The 19680-nt window shown below is 52.1% G+C and overlaps 1 protein-coding gene across 6 annotated transcripts in view; it reads right to left on the bottom strand.

The window, feature by feature from the left end:
- MARF1 (meiosis regulator and mRNA stability factor 1) overlaps nucleotides 1–19680 on the bottom strand; it is a 154138-nt gene that overhangs the window by 36646 nt on the left and 97812 nt on the right. For 5 of the 6 annotated variants that reach the window (XM_075317965.1, XM_075317967.1, XM_075317964.1 and 2 more), the window contains exons 15-19: nucleotides 15365–15484; nucleotides 15080–15255; nucleotides 6901–7121; nucleotides 6319–6461; nucleotides 6046–6179 (exon numbers count right to left, since the gene is read on the bottom strand). In XM_075317965.1, the coding sequence (XP_075174080.1) occupies nucleotides 6046–6179; nucleotides 6319–6461; nucleotides 6901–7121; nucleotides 15080–15255; nucleotides 15365–15484 (794 nt within the window). The remainder of the gene's footprint in view (nucleotides 1–6045; nucleotides 6180–6318; nucleotides 6462–6900; nucleotides 7122–15079; nucleotides 15256–15364; nucleotides 15485–19680) is intronic. The other variant, XM_075317968.1, reaches the window with a different exon arrangement.

Genomic DNA, 19680 nt, shown 5'->3' with positions numbered 1-19680 from the left:
GACCACCTTAGGAAGAAAGTCCGGAGTCGGACGAAGAACCACCTTGTCTTGATGAAACACTAAAAAAGGTGACTCCGAAGAGAGCGCGGCCAAATCAGAGACTCTCCTGAGGGAAGTTATGGCCACCAGAAAAGCCACTTTCTGAGAAAGACGATGCAAAGAGACCTCCCTAAGAGGCTCAAAGGGGGGTTTCTGCAAAACCGTGAGAACCAAATTAAGGTCCCAGGGATCCAAGGGCCGCCGGTAAGGCGGAATGATGTGAGACGCGCCTTGCATGAAGGTGCGGACCTGAGCCAGCCGAGCGAGACGTCGCTGGAACAGTACTGACAGAGCTGAGACTTGTCCCTTGAGAGAGTTGAGGGACAGTCCTAGCTGCAGACCGGACTGTAGAAAAGACAGAAGGGTCGGCAAGGAGAATGGCCAAGGAGGATGGTCAGTAGAGCGACACCATGACAGGAAAATTTTCCAAGTCCTGTGATAGATCTTAGCGGAGGAAGACTTACGGGCCCGAGTCATAGTGGAGAGGACTTCAGGAGGAATACCAGAAGCCGTCAAGATCCAGGACTCAAGAGCCACGCCGTCAATTTGAGAGCCGCAGAATTCAGGCAGAAAAACGGACCTTGTGAGAGTAGGTCTGGATGGTCCGGGAGATGCCACGGCATCTCTACGGACAGATGGAGCAGGTCTGGATACCCAGCTCGCCTGGGCCAGTCCGGTGCAATGAGGATGACTCGACGGCCCTCCATTCTGATCTTGCGCAGAACTCTGGGCAAGAGAGCTAGAGGGGGAAACACGTAGGACAGACGAAACTGGGACCAGTCTTGAACCAGTGCGTCCGCGGCAAATGCCTGAGGGTCGTGGGAGCGAGCCACGTAAACGGTAACCTTGTTGTTGTGACGGGATGCCATTAGGTCCACGTCCGGGGTGCCCCATTTGCGGCAGATTGACTGGAACACTGTCGGGTGCAGGGACCGCTCGCCACCGTCCACGGTTTGACGGCTGAGATAATCTGCCTCCCAGTTTTCCACGCCTGGGATGTGGACTGCGGATATGGTGGACTTGGAGTCCTCCGCCCATTGAAGGATGCGTTGTACCTCCAACATTGCTAGGCGGCTGCGTGTCCCGCCTTGGTGATTGATGTAGGCAACCGCTGTCGCGTTGTCTGACTGGACTCGAATGTGCCTGCCCGCCAACAGGTGGTGAAAAGCTAGGAGAGCTAGAAGCACAGCTCTGGTTTCCAGCACATTGATTGAAAGGGCTGACTCGGACGGAGTCCAAGTGCCCTGCGCTCTGTGGTGGAGACATACCGCTCCCCAGCCAGATAGACTAGCATCCGTGGTGAGGATCACCCAGGACGGGACCAGGAAGGAGCGCCCCTGGGACAGAGAGAGGGGCCGAAGCCACCACTGAAGAGAGCTCCTGGTCTGTGGCGACGGAGCCACTAACCTGTGCAAGGAGGAAGGCCGCTTGTCCCAACAGCGGAGAATGTCCAGCTGCAGGGGACGCAGATGGAACTGGGCAAAGGGAACAGCCTCCATTGACGCCACCATTTGACCCAGCACCTGCATCAGGTGCCTGAGGGAATAACGGCGGGGCCTCAGTAGAGAGCACACCGCCAGTTGGAGGGACTGCTGTTTAACTAAGGGCAACTTCACAAGTGTCGGCAAAGTCTCGAACTGCATCCCTAGGTACGTGAGACTCTGGGTCGGAGTCAGAGTGGATTTGGGAAGATTGACAATCCACCCGAATTGGGCTAGAGTGGCAAGAGTGAGCGAGACACTCCGCTGACAGTCCGCGCTGGATGAAGCCTTGACTAGAAGGTCGTCCAGGTAAGGAATCACTGTCAACCCCTGTAGGTGCAGGACCGCAATCACTGCTGCCATGACCTTGGTGAATACCCGAGGGGCTGTGGCCAACCCGAAGGCGAGAGCCATGAATTGGAAATGATCTTCTCCAATTGCAAAACGTAGCCAACGCTGGTGAGAAACTGCAATTGGCACATGCAGATAGGCATCTCTGATGTCGATGGATGCCAGGAAATCCCCTTGGGTCATTGAAGCAATGACTGATCGCAGGGACTCCATGCGAAAGTGCCGCACCTGAACATGCTTGTTGAGAAGCTTGAGATCCAGGATGGGCCGGAAGGAACCGTCCTTTTTGGGGACTAGGAAGAGATTTGAGTAGAAACCTCTGAACCGTTCCCGGGCGGGCACCGGTACAATTACTCAGTTTGCCTGCAAGGATGCCACGCCTGCGAGAAGGCGGCGGCCCTGGAGCAGGGGGGAGTTGAGAGAAAAAATCTGTTTGGCGGGCTGGAAGAGAATTCTATCCTGTAGCCGTGGGAGATGATATCCCTCACCCACTGATCGGAGACGTGTTGAAACCACGCGTCGCCGAAGTGGGAGAGCCTGCCACCGACTAAGGACGTTGCTGGCGCTGACCGATAGTCACGAGGAGGCTGCCTTAGCGGCAGCACCTCCTGCGGTCTTCTGTGGACGCGCTTTTGGGCGCCAGTTGAATTTCTGGTCCTTGGCTGAGTTAGTGGACGAGGCCGAGGGCTTAGAGGACGACCAGTTGGAGGAACGAAAGGAGCGAAACCTCGACTGATTCCTACCCTGGGCAGGTTTCCTGGCTTTGGTTTGTGGCATGGAAGTACTCTTCCCACCAGTTGCTTCCTTAATAATTTCATCCAGCTGTTCTCCGAACAGCCGGGACCCAGCAAAAGGGAGCCCAGCAAGGTACTTCTTTGAAGAAGCATCTGCCTTCCACTCTCGAAGCCACAAGATTCTGCGGATAGCGAGGGAATTAGCCGAAGCCACCGCAGTGCGGTGAGAAGCCTCCAGCATGGCTGACATGGCATAGGATGAAAAGGCCGAAGCTTGGGAAGTTAAGGCATCCATTTCGGGCATAGATTCCCTGGTGAGGGAATGCATCTCCTCTAGAGAAGCAGAGATGGCTTTGAGAGCCCACACTGCTGCAAAAGTCGGAGAAAACGCGCCCCCCGCCGCTTCATACACGGATTTGGCCAGAAGGTCAATCTGGCAGTCAGTGGAATCCTTAAGGGAAGTGCCATCAGCCACCGACACAACGGTCCGGGCTGAGAGCCTAGACACCGGAGGGTCTACCTTTGGGAGTGAGCCCACTCCTTGACCACCTCAGGTGGAAAGAGAAAACGATCAGAACCACGCTTTGGGAAGCGTTTGTCAGGACAGGCCCTGGGTTTGGTCACAGCGGCCTGAAAACTGGAGTGGTTAAAGAACACACTCTTTGCTTTCTTAGGCAAGGTAAACTGGTGCTTTTCTGCCAGAGAGGGTTGCTCCTCTGATACTGGCGGATTGAGATCCAGTACAGAATTAATAGAAGCAATCAAGTCACTAAGATCTGAGTCACTTTCGGACAGATCAATGGGGTACATGGAGTTAGCCTCCGAGCCCCCTGTAAAGGCATCCTCCTCATCCTGCGAGTCAGCTCTGGAATCAGAGCCACGGGAGGAGGAGGGAGAGGGAACCCTGCGTCTCTTCGGAGGACGGGGTCTGGGCCCTGATGATGAATCCTCTGTGAGCTCCGGTCCTGAGAGACCCCTAGCAGCAGAGGCACCCTGTGAAGGGGGCTGATGCATATTCATCAGAGTCCTGGACAGAAGTCCCATGGACTCAGCAAAGGACTGGGAGATAGACCTAGAAAAGGATTCTACCCAAGCCGGGGGTTCAGCCACAGGAGCAGGAGCAGCCTGAGAGACCACTGGGGGTGAGACTCCAGGCTGTGGCACCAAGTTAGAGCAGGCATCACAATGTGGAAAGGTGCTCGGTTCAGGCAGCAGGAGCTTACTTGCAGCGCATACAGCATAAAGCTTTGGGGCCTTGCTCCTCGTGTGAGACATGCTGCTGGAGTGGGGGCTCTGCCAGAGAATGACCCCCAGAGAGTATATACAGAGGTCCACAACCGGAGACCGGTTGTGGCTTACCAGACCGCTGGAGCGGTGTTGTGTGCCCTCCAGATCCCGAAGCTCGGACCCCCAAGCACAGCACCTCAGCAGGGATGCTGCAAACCAGCGCTGCAATGACTGATCGCAGAGAGAACGCTGAAAAAATGGCCGCCGGAGCGAAGAGAGGGGGCGAGACTTGCTTGAGGAGCGGGATCTGGAGGGCCATTGAGACCTACAGGGGAGGGGACACCCACTGCAGTGGGGAGTGTCCCTCCCCTGTACAGAACGGCCGCCGGGAGGAGCCGAGCCTGTCCCTCTGCATGAGTGACATGCGAGGGCAGTGAAACAGAAACTAGGCCTCCGGCGAAGCCGGGGCCTAAATTTGAGCAGCGCGGCCGACGCGCAGGCACCATCGGCGCGGTTCTCAGGCGACAGCTAGAGAACCCGCCGGAAATGTCAGTAAACATAATAAGCACACTCTCCCCCAACAATAAAGTACAGGGACCCCGAAATATAAACGTCTCAGGTACTTAGCTTCTGAGACGCAGGGCCAGGTCCCTGGGGATGAGCGCTCCATTCCAGCAGGGTCCTGAAGGGCTGCGGATGGAGACAGGTCTCCTGCCAAGCATGGAGACCGTGCTGGCTCCCACTTCAAGCCAGAGCCCAGGAGGGATGGTGAAGGAGCACGGCATGTAAGGCTCCAGCCTAAGAATCAACCTTACAACACCGCCGACACAGTGGGGTGAGAAGGGACATGCCGGGGGTCCAGACGTGGACCCCACTCTTCAATCTCGTTCCAAAAGGAAAAAATCATATGAGAATGCATGTGTTGATGTATGCCTCCTGAACACAAAGCGATAAACTGGCTGGGTCTGCTCACCAGGGGGTGTATAAGCTCAGGGGGAGGAGCTACACTTTTAAGTGTAGTACTTTGTGTGTCCTCCAGAGGTAGAAGCTAAACACCCATGGTCTGGGTCTCCCATAGGAACGATAAAGAAAAACTCTTAAGTGTACCGCAGCTGCGGCTGCACTGAGTCCTTGGGGCTCTCCCCTCCCCCTGCCACAGGTGGAATGCTGTGCATGTCTGCAATCAGCCCATGTGCATCCAGTCAGTGTGACCTTTGCTCCAATTTGCAGATTCTGGCGCCTGCTGTACCCGGTCACAGAGCGTGTATCAACTCAGAGCCTGCAAGAGGGACTGAGGAAGTTTTCATCTGCTCTGCTGGAAAAATCGGAATGATCTCACCTTAGCTCCTGTGGAGATGGCAGTCTGATGCCTGCTGTGCCTGGTCACGCTGGTGAGGAGCATGTATCAACTCAGAGCCTGCAAGAGGGACTGAGGTTGGTTGAGACCCGTCTTCCAGTGAGTAACAGCCCAGGATCTAGCGAGCAGGAGAGGGTACGGGGAGGCGACACTCAGTGTTCCCGCCTGTTGATGGTTTTGGGAAATCGGTCCCCGAAGGAAACAGTCGCCCTCTAAAAACAAAAAATTCTTGCTGCAGTAGTCTGCAGAGATGTGCCTCCTATAGAAACTAAGCTAAAACTGGAGTAGCCTGGCTGGGCCAGGGGGTGTATACTGCAGGGCAGGAGCCAACATCTTTGCATCTACTTAGTGTCCTCCTATGGATAAGCAGCATAACACCCATGGTCCTGTGTCCCCCAATGAGGCGTCAGAGAGAATGCAGTGTTTCGGTGAGTGCTGGCGGTCTGTCGGTTTGCACAGGAAATAAGTCATGCTAGTGACAGGGGTCATGAGCTGACCCCGTGCTACCAAGACAACCATCGGCTCCCTGTAATGAGATCATGGGGCCACCGATTGTGGCAGGGAATGCTGCAATCCCCGCCGCGGCCATTTAAATTGTGCTATCACATTTTCACAGCACGATCTAAATGGTAAGCAGGCACGGGTGGATCTCTGATCCACCCACGCCTATTAGCAGCATATGATTGCTGACTGGATCAGACATGTGTGTGGATAACTGCGGGCTCACCACCGAAGTCCGCGGTTACCAGGGGACACGACCCAAGACATACGTCCAGGGTCGTGGAGGGGTTAATATTGAGAATGAGTGTCGCAGTTCCTATGTAAAAGGTTACTACACACAAATTGTTCATCATACCTCGTCTGGGAATTGATATCACAATCTCATTTTCTTGTTGAGAAACGCTTATCGTGGTATCAGGAATCTCTGATACTATGTCAACCAATTCGCACACTCCGTATTCGGTTACATCCCAGTCTCGTGAAAAGCACCTATTAAAAAAATAAATAAAATAAAATGGATGTACAGCTGGAAGGAGGAAGGGGGGGTAGATTTTGCTTGGGTCTAGATGGCATTAACAGAAACCTCATCACTCGCAGAGTTATATAGCCATGATTCATTCATACGTACCAATGATAAGCTTGTAAGAACTCTCTTACAATGACCTGTTTGCTGGCCTGCGACTTCAGGAGCTTTAATAGATCTTGGGTAAACCGCTTCACCTGTGCTCTGTGAGTTAGAGTTAAGAAACGTTTTGAGCCCATACCAAGGATCTAAAGAATAAAAACAAAAAAAAAATAAAATATAAATATACATACTGTACATACATTATCTGGGCTTACCTTACCATTGACCTATAAGTTACTCTCCCCCCCCTTTAAAAACCCACTACCACCCGAGTATCTTGAGATTCTGCTCAAGTAGAAAAATTGACATAAAAATTGATTGAAACTGTATGGAAAAAAGGTCAGCGAGTTATTTATTTGATATCAGGGATGTCAAACTTTAAATACCCAGGGGGACCAAAATTAAAACTTTTGACAAATTTGCAGGCCCCACACAGTCCTCCATGTAGAATTATGCCAACCCTCCTTTTGGGCCCCAACACACAGATTTAATCACTCTCCTGAAGACTGATATAATGGCTCATTTCTTTTGGATACCCTTTGATACTTCATAGCGGAATATAGATTGGACAATAAAGCCACATACCTGCAGAACATGCGGCACGGCCTCTAAAAGTTCCATCAATTTCGAGTAGCCATAATCGGACACTCGGCATTGCTTTGCAAAATGGTGGTGGTAGGTTGGGATAAATTTAGAGACTGGCATTACGCAATATGGTTGATTTTTTAGTAGATCAATGACCTCCCGGCTGAACTGTATCAGCTGAGGATTGCCAACAGGACTCTTGGACCGCAACATCCAGGGATCTAAAGAAACACCAAAAAATAAAAATACTTGGTTAATAACACAGATATGTGGTGTCACGTTATTAGGAAGTGTCAGTCTTGCTTATCAGTTATGTATTTAGAAATTAATAAGCTATGGACATCACAAATGTATTAATTAAAAAGTTAACATTTATTCCCGTTTAACCCCTTCACGACCGGCCGATTTTGCGCTTTCCGTTTTTGTTTTGTTTTTTGGCCATTCTTCCGAGAGACGTAACGTTTTTATTTTTCAGTCAATATGGTCATGTGAGGGCACTTTTTTGCGGAACGAGCTGGGCTTTTAAGTGAAACCATGAGTTTTACCATATAGTGTACTGGAAAAATGGCAAAACCATTCCAAATGAGGAAAAATTGAAAAAAAAAAATAAATAAAGTGCGACAGCACTATTGTTTTTGAGATATTTTATTCAGTGTTTACTATATGGTAAAACTGATATGTCAGCGTGATGCCTGAGGTCAGTGCGAGTTCGTAGACACCAAAGATGTATAGAAGTTTGTCACTTCGCCACCGCTGCTGAAACCCCTCCCCCAACCTACTGCCTCCTACTCCATTATCCAGTAGACTAAGCCCAAGGGCAGGGTCCTCTTCCCCTTCTGTCAATCTTAGTTTGTGCATTGTAATTTCTATTGTGTATGCAAGTCAATTTTCATATGTATAGAACCAAGGAATCAATGGTGCTATTGAAGCGCTCCAAGGGGCAGGCGGGTTAACCTACTTTTTGCCGGGCCATCGACTGTCTTTGTCACAGGCATCCTAGCCCCGCTCCGTTGCCTCGAGGCGTACAGAAGATGGCTGGGGAAGGATGATGGGGGGGTAGTAGTGAGGTGATTGTCGTGACGCCACCGGTGGTATGTGGCCAGGGAATGGACCGCTGCTGCTGTTGCTGTCCTCTGGGGCAGATGGTGGTAGCAGCTACGGATGGTATCGCTCCCCACAGGTGACGCGGGCCCCGGGGAGGATGATGATGAGGGGAGTAGTAATGACGGGTGCCGAAGTGCAGAGTGGCGGTGCCGGTAATTAAGAGACAGTCTATGGCTGCAGTTCCAGGTTGTTTACTCACTCTGTTGTGCAGCTCACCCGGGTAATGCCAGTCCCTTGCTGTGATGGGCTCCGAACCCGAACCCCTTTAGAGATAAGTCCGGTGTGGTGTTCGGTGGGTTCCCTCCTTTTAGCGCCTGTGCAGTGGATCCCCTGGCTTGAAGCTACGAGGGGACCTGGGTTTTCACAAGTAGTACTTTTGTTCCTATATGCAGGTGCCGCGGTTCTGATGTGGGGTCTGGTGTTACCCTAGGCCCCGGAGCCTATATGGCACTGTGCTTTAGGGCGTTGTGTGGCCAGGGAAGCTTGAAACTTTCACCGTCCAGGCAGATTCTGGAAAACCAACGTGGGGTATGATCTTCCCTAGGGTCCTGTCAACCTGAGTGGTGCAGATTACGAGGGGAGCAGATGCACACTCCCCATGGCAATCTTGTGAACTTCTCCTCCTTACCACCAGAGCACCCATGAGGCACGTCTGCTCCGCTGCTCTCCTGCTGGAGAACTCCCTAACTGTTGTGTTGGCTCATGACCCCCCCCCCCCCCCCCCCCCACCCCCTGCCAGGTCCTAATCTAGTGGGACTGGGGCCCCTGTGTGAGGGCATCCTGTAAATGCCACTCTGTAGGCAACCCCTTTTATTACCCTATCCTAGCCTCGTCCCCAGTGGGAACAGGAGCAACCCTGTCTGTATTTGTGTGTGTAATTGGTGAAACAGGGACTGACCTCCTCAGGATCCGGTTTAGCACTACACCCAAATTTGGGTGCAATACTCTGTGGCGACTGAAGCCTCAGGGGTGCCACATTATAAACATATGCAAGTGTGTGTATTTCTGCCCGTCGTGCACGTACTTGGTAAGGAATGGAAATTGTTCGAAAAGGTTTCCATTTGTTATTTACATCATCTTTATTTACCCATCGTGTTTTTTATATGCCACAAATTTTGCATCTTTGTGTTGCAATTTCAACGCACAAGAGTTTAAGGTGGTAACATCTTGCCGTGCAGCAAGCGACAGCATTTGGGATATGAAAAACGGCGTGTAGTGATTTATTCTGTGCAGTAACTGAAATTGGGCATTACCTACCAATTCAGCAAAACACTAAAAATGGAAACCATTATTAGTTTACGTGATACTGGGCTACGAGCCAGACGCCCAGTTACAGGTGTTCCACTGACATTACCTATAAAAAGGAGACTTATAGGCCATGCAATGCTCCTTTGGAAAGTTAAAATTTGCAAACTACTCTGAGATGGAGAGGACTTAAACTCTATATGTAATGTGGGGCTTTCAGCTTAAAAGGGAACCTCAAACCAGTTTTTTGCCCTATAAGCTGCGGCCACCACCAGTGGGCTCTTATATATACACACAGCAATCTACCGCAGCGATCGGTTTAGGTGAGGATTATAAAGTGTTTTCTATGTTCTACACAGTGGTCTGGGCTCTTATATACAGCATGTTAGAATGCTGTATAAAAGAGCCCACTGATGGTGGCTGCAGGTTATAGGGGAAAAAAAAAAGAGAATTTTGTTTACTTACCGTAAATTCTTTTTCTTATAGTTCCGTATTGGGAGACCCAGACCATGGGTGTTTAGCTTCTGCCTCCGGAGGACACACAAAGTACTACACTTAAAAGTGTAGCTCCTCCCTCTGAGCTTATACACCCCCTGGAGAACCAGATCTAGCCAGTTTAGTGCAAAAGCTGAAGGAGAATAGCTACCCACAAGTAAAACAGAGCAAGAACCGGAACAACCGGAGACTCTGTCCACGACAACAGCCGGTGATAACACGCGGAACAAGAAATTGCCAACAGGCAACAGGGAGGGAGCTGGGTCTCCCAATACGGTACTATAAGAAAAAATTTACGGTAAGTAAACAAAATTCTCTTTTTCGTTATCGTTCCTATGGGAGACCCAGACCATGGGATGTCTCAAAGCAGTCCATGGGTGGGAATAAACAGAAAAACTAAGAAGTAGGCGGAGCCTAACTTCACAAATGGGCGACAGCCACCTGAAGGATGCGTCTGCCCAAGCTCGCATCTGCCGAAGCATGAGCATGCACTTGGTAGTGCTTTGAAAAGGTATGCAGGCTAGTCCAAGTGGCAGCCTGACAGACTTGTTGAGCCGTAGCCTGGTGCCTGTAAGCCCAAGAGGCACCGACAGCTCTGGTCGAGTGTGCCTTGATCCCCGGCGGGGGAGGCACCTGAGAACACTGGTAGACGTCCGAAATGGTCGACCTAATCCAACGGGCTAAGGACGGCTTAGAAGCAGAGAGGCCCTTGCGCCGACCTGTGGTTAGCACAAAAAGAGAAGTGCACCGCCTAAGAGCAGCGGTGCGAGACACATAGATCCGGAGAGCACGCACCAGATCCAAAGTATGCAACGCTTTTTCAAAGCGATGAACAGGAGCCGGACAAAAGGAAGGTAGGGTAATGTCCTGGTTAAGGTGGAAAGGAGAGACCACCTTAGGAAGAAAGTCCGGAGTCGGACGGAGAACCACCTTGTCTTGATGAAAAACCAAAAAAGGTGACTCCGAAGAGAGCGCAGCCAAATCGGAGACTCTCCTGAGGGAAGTTATGGCCACTAGAAAGACGACTTTCTGTGAAAGACGAAACAAAGAAACCTCCCTAAGAGGCTCAAAGGGGGTTTCTGCAAAACCGTGAGAACCAAATTGAGGTCCCAGGGATCCAAGGGCCGCCGGTAAGGCGGAATGATGTGAGACGCGCCCTGCATGAAGGTGCGGACCTGAGCCAGCCGGGCGAGACGCCGCTGGAACAGCACTGAGAGCTGAGACTTGTCCCTTGAGAGAGTTGAGGGACAGTCCCAGCTGCAGACCGGACTGTAGGTCTGGACGGTCCGGAAGATTCCACGGCACCTCTACGGACAGATGGAGCAGGTCTGGGTACCAAGCTCGCCTGGGCCAGTCCGGAGCAATGAGGATGACTCGACGGCCCTCCATTCTGATCTTGCGCAGGACTCTGGGCAAGAGAGCTAGAGGGGGAAACAAGTAGGACAGACGAAACTGGGACCAGTCTTGAACCAGAGCGTCCGCGGCGAATGCCTGAGGATCGTGGGAGCGAGCCACGTAAACGGGAACTTTGTTGTTGTGACGGGATGCCATTAGGTCCACGTCCGGAGTGCCCCATTTGCGGCAGATTGACTGAAAAACTGCCGGGTGCAGGGACCACTCGCCACTGTCCACGGTTTGACGGCTGAGATAATCTTCCTCCCAGTTTTCCACGCCTGGAATGTGGACTGCGGATATGGTGGACATGGAGTCCTCCGCCCATTGAAGGATGCGTTGTACCTCCAACATTGCCAGGCGGCTGCGTGTCCCGCCTTGGTGATTGATGTAGGCAACCGCTGTCGCGTTGTCTGACTGGACTCGGATGTGCCTGCCCGCCAGCAGATGGTGAAAAGCTAGGAGAGCCAGAAGCACGGCTCTGGATTCCAGCACATTGATTGAAAGGGCTGACTCGGACGGAGTCCAAGTGCCCTGCGCTCGGTGGTGGAGACATACCGCTCCCCAGCCGGATAGACTGGCATCCGTGGTAAGGATCACCCAGGACGGGGCCAGGAAGGAGCGTCCCTGAGACAGAGAGAGGGGCCGAAGCCACCACTGAAGAGAGCCCCTGGTCTGTGGCGACAGAGCCACTAACCTGTGCAAGGAAGAAGTCCGCTTGTCCCAACAGCGGAGAATGTCCAGCTGCAGAGGACGCAGATGGAACTGGGCAAAGGGAACCCATTGACGCCACCATCTGACCCAGCACCTGCATTAGGTGCCTGATGGAATGACGGCGGGGCCTCAGCAGAGAGCGCACTGCCAGATGGAGGGACTGCTGTTTGACTAAGGGCAGCTTGACAAGTGCCGGCAGAGTCTCGAACTGCATCCCTAGGTACGTGAGTTTCTGGGTCGGAGTCAGAGTGGACTTGGGCAGATTGACAAGCCACCCGAATTGAACAAGAGTGGCGAGAGTGAGCGAGACACTCCGCTGACAGTCTGCACTGGATGAGGCCCTGACTAGAAGGTCGTCCAGGTAAGGAATCACTGCCAACCCCTGGAGGTGCAGAAATGCAACCACTGCTGCCATGACCTTGGTGAATACTCGAAGGGCCGTGGCTAACCCGAAGGGGGAGAGCCACGAATTGGAAATGTTCCTCTCCGATTGCAAAACGTAGCCAACGCTGGTGTGAAACTGCAATTGGCACATGCAGATAGGCATCTCTGATGTCGATGGATGCCAGGAAATCTCCTTGGGTCATTGAGGCAATGACTGATCGCAGAGACTCCATGCGAAAATGCCGCACCTGAACATGCTTGTTGAGAAGCTTGAGATTCAGGATGGGCCGGAAGGAACCGTCCTTTTTGGGGACTAGGAAGAGATTTGAGTAGAAACCTCTGAACCGTTCCCGGGCGGGAACCGGTACAATTACTCCGTTGGCCTGCAATGATGCCACAGCCTGAGAGAAGGCGGCGGCCTTGAAGCAGGAGGGAGTTGACAGAAAAAATCTGTTTGGCGGGCTGGAAGAGAATTCTATCCTGTAGCCGTGGGAGATGATATCCCGCACCCACTGATCGGAGACGTGTTGAAACCACGCGTCGCCAAAGTGGGAGAGCCTGCCACCGACTAAGGACGTTGCTGGCGCGGACAGATAGTCACGAGGAGGCTGCCTTGGCGGCAGCACCTCCTGCAGTCTTTTGTGGACGCGCTATTGGGCGCCAATTGGATTTCTGGTCCTTGGCGGAGTTAGTGGACGAGGCAGAGGGCTTAGAGGACGACCAGTTGGAGGAACGAACGGAACGAAACCTCGACTGATTCCTGCCCTGGACAGGTTTCCTGGTTTTGGTTTGTGGCATGGAAGTACTCTTCCCGCCAGTAGCTTCCTTAATGATTTCATCCAGCTGTTCACCGAACAGCCGGGACCCAGCAAAAGGGAGTCCAGCAAGGTACTTCTTTGAAGCATCATCTTCCTTCCACTCTCGAAGCCACAAGATCCTGCGGATAGCGAGGGAATTAGCCGAAGCCACCGCAGTGCGGTGAGAAGCCTCCAGCATGGCAGACATGGCATAGGATGAAAAAGTTGAAGCTTGGGAAGTTAAGGCAACCATTTCGGGCATAGATTCCCTGGCGAGGGAATGCATCCCCTCTAGAGAAGCAGAGATGGCTTTGAGAGCCCACACTGCTGCAAAAGTCGGGGAGAACGAGGCCCCCGCCGCTTCATATACAGATTTGGCCAGAAGGTCAATCTGGCGGTCAGTGGAATCCTTAAGAGAGGTGCCATCAGCCACCGATACAACGGTCCGGGCTGAGAGTCTAGACACCGGGGGGGTCTACCTTTGGGGAATAAGCCCTCCTCGTCCTGCGAGTCAGCTCCTGAATCAGAGCCGCGGGACGAGGAAGGAGAGGGAACCCTGCGTCTCTTCTTAGAAGGACGGGGTCTGGGACCAGATTATGAATCCTCTGTAAGCTCCGGTCCTGAGAGACCCCTAGCAGCAGAGGCACCCTGTGAAGGGGGCTGATGCATGTTCAGCAAAGCCCTGGACAGAAGTCCCATGGAGTCGGCAAAAGACTGCGAAATAGACCTAGAAAAGGATTCTACCCAAGCCGGGGGTTCAGCCACAGGAGCAGGAGCAGCCTGAGAGACCATTGGGGGTGAGACTCCACACTGAGGCACCGCCAGGTTAGAGCAGGCATCACAATGTGGATAGGTGCTCGGTTCAGGCAGCAGGAGCTTACATTCAGTGCATACTGAATACAGCTTTGGAGCTTTGCTCCTCGTGTGAGACATGCTGCTTGAGTGGGGGCTCTGCTAGAGAATGAACCCCATAGAGTATAATCAGAGGTCCACAACCGGAGACCGGTTGTGGCTTACCAGACCGCTGGAGCGGTGTTGTGTGCCCTCCAGATCCCGAAGCCCGGACCCCAAAGCACAGCAACTCAGCAGCGATGCTGCAGACCAGCGCTGCAATGCAGAGAGAACGCTGAGAAAATGGCCGCCGGAGAGGGGGCGGGACTTGCTTAGGAGCGGGATCTGGAGGGCCATAGAGACCTACAGGGGAGGGGACATACACTGCAGTGAGGAGTGTCCCTCCCCTGTGCAGAACGGCCGCCGGGCGGAGCAGAGCCTGTCCCTCTGCATGAGTGACATGCGAGGGCAGTGAAACCGAAACTAGGCCTCCGGCGAAGCCGGGGCCTAAATTTGAGCGGCGCGGCCGGCGCGCAGGCACCATCGGCGCGGTTCTCAGGCGACAGCCAGAGAACCCGCCGTAAATGTCATAAAACACAATCAGCACACTCTCTCACAACAATAAAGTACAGGGACCCACAATATATAAACGTTTTAGGTACTTAGCTTGCTGAGACGCAGGGTTCCAAGTCCCTGGGGATGAGTGCTCCGGTCCAGCAGGATCCTGAAGGGCTGCAGATGGAGACCAGTCTCCTGCCAAGCATGGAGAACCGTGCTGGCTCCCACTTCAAGCCAGAGCCCAGGAGGGATGGTGAAGGAGCGCGGCATGTAAGGCTCCAGCCTTGGAATCAACCTTAACAACACCGCCGACAGTGGGTTGAGAAGGGACATGCCGGGAGTCCAGACTTGGACCCGCTTTTCTTCAAACTCTTTCCAAAAATCAGATGAGAATGCATGTGTGGATGTATGCCTCCTGAACACAAAGCGATAAACTGGCTAGATCTGGTTCTCCAGGGGGTGTATAAGCTCAGAGGGAGGAGCTACACTTTTAAGTGTAGTACTTTGTGTGTCTTCCGGAGGCAGAAGCTAAACACCCATGGTCTGGGTCTCCCATAGGAACGATAAAGAAAAACTGGTGACAGGTTCCCTTAAAGTATATTTAGAGGGAATATGTGAGATATTTTATGACTAGGCCAAAGAAGATAAGTTGCACTAACCAGAATTTGGAGGTGGTGGAGTGTTGTGTATCCACTTGACAACCTTTGTTCCATTTTGCGCAGTTGCAATATTAACCCCCGGCACACAAGTGATCAGATGCTCCAGTGGGATTCCTCCTTGTCCTTCCTCCACCAATTGCATTGCATTAAACTCTGCAGCATAGCAGTCCAAGAAACTGTGGGGGGGTAGGGGAATGCATATGATCACTGGGTAAGCACGATTCAGGAATACATTACTTGTATCCTCCTATAGATGGAACACATGAGATGACGATCTAGGATTACCTTAAAAGGGGAACTGTGCCCTCATGAGACTGTAGGAGGCTGTGAACTTGAGGAGCAAACACTTTCAAAGACTTGATGACATATGGGATTATGTAAGAGTCTGGATCAAAATCATGCCTGCTGAAATAGAAAATAAAGCAATGAATGCATGCGCTCGGTCTACATCTGCAAAGAAATTAGGTCACCAACAAAATCTGGAAAACTGCAGTTTTACAAAAGATATATTCAAATTGTCATTTCAGGGAGGACGGAGACGAACTCTAGCGCCATCTATTGGAAGTAGCAATCCTAAAAGTCAAAAGTGGCCCTTTAACGAGCCTTGTCATATGATTTAGGATTATGCCAGATCAGAACCTCAATTTGCAGACACTGTTTTGGGTGATTGCCCCTCGTCAGTGCAAAGTATGAGATCTTATCTGGCTGTTTGAGAAGCTATAGAGGGGTCTAAGGGGAAAACATTTCTCCTTGCGGAGACTGACAAACCAATATGGCTGCCAGTGAGGAGTCTTATAGCTGCAATGCTCTTCTGGGAAATTTCCCAGAAAAGCAATGCAGTAATAATAATATTTATTCATTTACATAGCGCTGTTAATTCCATATCGCTTTCATACATCAGCAACACTGTCCCCATTGGGGCTCACAATCTAAAGTCCCTATCGGTATGTTTTTGGAGTGTTGGAGGAAACCCAAGTACCCAGAAGAAATTCACGCAAACACGGGGAGAACATACAAACGCCTTACAGATTGTGTCCCTGGTGGGATTTGAACCCAGGACCCCAGCACTGCAAGGCTGCAGTGCTAACCACTGAGCCACCGCGGCACCCAATAAGGCTCCACACTGGCAGCCAGATTGGTTTGTCAGTCTCTGCAAGGAGAAAAGTTTTCCCCTTAGACCCCACAAAAGATAGTGATCGTAACTGGGCTCTTTCCTCCAAAGCTCTGTGCCACTATGGCTCCAGTCTGTCAATGTGGCAGTAGTGGTGACATCACATTGCAGGCATGTAATCACTGCAATGTATCCATCAGTACGTCCCCACTGAGCCACGGTGGGAGGAGGGCAGAGAAGACGCACAACTTTTTTTTTTTATTTACAGGAAACCAGTTTAAAAAAAAAAGTTTTAGAAGGTAATATATAGATGCGCAAGTTAGGCTGCAGTGCTATCGGCTGGTGTAAGCACTGCATAAGCCTCTGTCAGTCTATATTCACCATTCTTTCTGAAGTCAGTGTTGGGCAGGGAGTAGAGCTGGAGTGACCGAGGCTTAGGAAGTGCTTCCACCAGTTGATAATACTGCAGCCTAACTTGCATATTGAGAAACAGACTCTCCATGTAAAGAAGGGAATGTTTACTTACCGTAAATTCCTTTTCTTCTAGCTCCAATTGGGAGACCCAGACAATTGGGTGTATAGCTATGCCTCCGGAGGCCACACAAAGTATTACACTAAAAGTGTAAAGCCCCTCCCCTTCTGCCTATACACCCCCCGTGCCTCACGGGCTCCTCAGTTTTGGTGCAAAAGCAAGAAGGAGGAAAAAATTATCAACTGGTTTAAAGTAAATTCAATCCGAAGGAATATCGGAGAACTGAAACCATTCAACATGAACAACATGTGTACACAAAAAACAGGGGCGGGTGCTGGGTCTCCCAATTGGAGCTAGAAGAAAAGGAATTTACGGTAAGTAAACAAAATTCCCTTCTTCTTTGTCGCTCCATTGGGAGACCCAGACAATTGGGACGTCCAAAAGCAGTCCCTGGGTGGGTAAATAATACCTCATAATAGAGCGTTAAACGGCTCCGTCCTACAGGTGGGCAACCGCCGCCTGAAGGACTCGCCTACCTAGGCTGGCATCTGCCGAAGCATAGGTATGCACCTGATAGTGTTTCGTGAAAGTGTGCAGGCTCGACCAGGTAGCTGCCTGACACCTGCTGAGCCGTAGCCTGGTGCCGCAAGGCCCAGGACGCTCCCACGGCCCTGGTAGAATGGGCCTTCAGCCCTGAGGGAACCGGAAGCCCCGAGGAACGATAAGCTTCGAGAATTGGTTCCTTGATCCACCGAGCCAGGGTTGATTTGGAAGCTTGTGTCCCTTTACGCTGGCCAGCGACAAGGACAAAGAGTGCATCCGAGCGGCGCAGGGGCGCCGTACGAGAAATGTAGAATCTGAGTGCTCTCACCAGATCTAACAAGTGCAAATCCTTTTCACATTGGTGAACTGGATGAGGACAAAAAGAGGGTAAGGAGATATCTTGATTGAGATGAAAAGGGGATACCACCTTAGGGAGAAATTCCGGAACCGGACGCAGAACCACTTTGTCCTGGTGAAACACCAGGAAAGGGGCTTTGCACGACAATGCTGCTAGCTCAGACACTCTCCGAAGTGAAGTGACTGCTACTAGGAAAACCACTTTCTGCGAAAGGCGTGAGAGAGAAATATCCCTCATTGGCTCGAACGGTGGTTTCTGAAGAACCATCAGCACCCTGTTCAAATCCCAGGGTTCTAACGGACGCTTGTAAGGAGGGACGATGTGACAAACCCCCTGCAGGAACGTGCGTACCTGTGGAAGTCTGGCTAGGCGCTTCTGAAAAAACAGAGAGCGCAGAGACTTGTCCCTTAAGGGAGCCGAGCGACAAACCCTTTTCCAATCCGGATTGAAGGAAGGACAGAAACGTGGGCAAGGTAAATGGCCAGGGAGAAAAACCCAGAGCAGAGCACCACGACAGGAATATTTTCCACGTCCTGTGGTAGATCTTGGCGGACGTTGGTTTCCTAGCCTGTCTCATAGTGGCAATGACCTCTTGAGATAATCCTGAAGACGCTAGGATCCAGGACTCAATGGCCACACAGTCAGGTTGAGGGCCGCAGAATTCAGATGGAAAAACGGCCCTTGAGACAGCAAGTCTGGTCGGTCTGGTAGTGCCCACGGTTGGCCGACCGTGAGATGCCACAGATCCGGGTACCACGACCTCCTCGGCCAGTCTGGAGCGACGAGGATGGCGCGGCGGCAGTCGGCCCTGATCTTGCGTAACACTCTGGGCAACAGTGCCAGAGGAGGAAACACATAAGGGAGTTGAAACTGCGACCAATCCTGAACTAAGGCGTCTGCCGCCAGAGCTCTGTGATCTTGAGACCGTGCCATGAATGTCGGGACCTTGTTGTTGTGCCGGGACGCCATTAGGTCGACGTCCGGCATGCCCCAGCGGCAACAGATCTCCTGAAACACGTCCGGGTGAAGGGACCATTCCCCTGCGTCCATGCCCTGGCGACTGAGAAAGTCTGCTTCCCAGTTTTCTACGCCCGGGATGTGAACTGCGGATATGGTGGAGGCTGTGGCTTCCACCCACAGCAGAATCCGCCAAACTTCCTGGAAGTCTTGCCGACTGCGTGTCCCGCCTTGGTGGTTGATGTATGCCACCGCTGTGGAGTTGTCCGACTGAATTCGGATCTGTTTGCCTTCCAGCCACGGCTGGAACGCCTTTAGGGCAAGATACACTGCCCTTATCTCCAGAACATTGATCTGAAGGGAGGACTCTGTCTGAGTCCAAGTACCCTGAGCCCTGTGGTGGAGAAAGACCGCTCCCCACCCTGACAGGCTCGCGTCAGTCGTGACCACCGCCCAGGATGGGGGCAGGAAGGATTTCCCCTTCGACAGAGAAGTGGGGAGAAGCCACCACTGAAGGGAAGCTTTGGCTGCCCGAGAAAGGGAGACGTTCCTGTCGAGGGACGTCGACTTCCTGTCCCATTTGCGGAGAATGTCCCATTGAAGTGGGCGCAGATGAAACTGCGCAAAAGGAACTGCCTCCATTGCTGCCACCATCTTCCCTAGGAAGTGCATGAGGCGCCTCAGGGGGTGTGACTGACCTTGAAGGAGAGATTGCACCCCTGTCTGTAGTGAACGCTGTTTGGTCAGCGGAAGCTTCACTATCGCTGAGAGAGTATGAAACTCCATGCCAAGATATGTCAGTGATTGGGCCGGTGTCAGATTTGACTTTGGAAAATTGATGATCCACCCGAAACTCTGGAGAGTTTCCAGAGCAATGTTCAGGCTGTGTTGGCATGCCCCTTGAGAGGGTGCCTTGACAAGTAGATCGTCTAAGTAAGGGATCACCGAGTGTCCCTGAGAGTGTAGGATTGCCACCACTGTTGCCATGACCTTGGTGAAGACCCGTGGGGCTGTCGCCAGGCCAAAAGGCAGTGCCACGAACTGAAGGTGTTCGTCCCCTATGGCGAAACGCAGGAAGCGCTGATGCTCTGGTGCAATCGGTACGTGGAGATAAGCATCTTTGATGTCGATTGATGCCAGGAAATCTCCTTGGGACATTG

Source organism: Anomaloglossus baeobatrachus, chromosome 7 (assembly GCF_048569485.1).
Source record: "Anomaloglossus baeobatrachus isolate aAnoBae1 chromosome 7, aAnoBae1.hap1, whole genome shotgun sequence".
NCBI classification, from domain to species: Eukaryota; Metazoa; Chordata; class Amphibia; order Anura; family Aromobatidae; genus Anomaloglossus; species Anomaloglossus baeobatrachus.
Note: the sequence above shows the minus strand (reverse complement) of the source record. Positions and strands in the feature narration are given on the sequence as shown.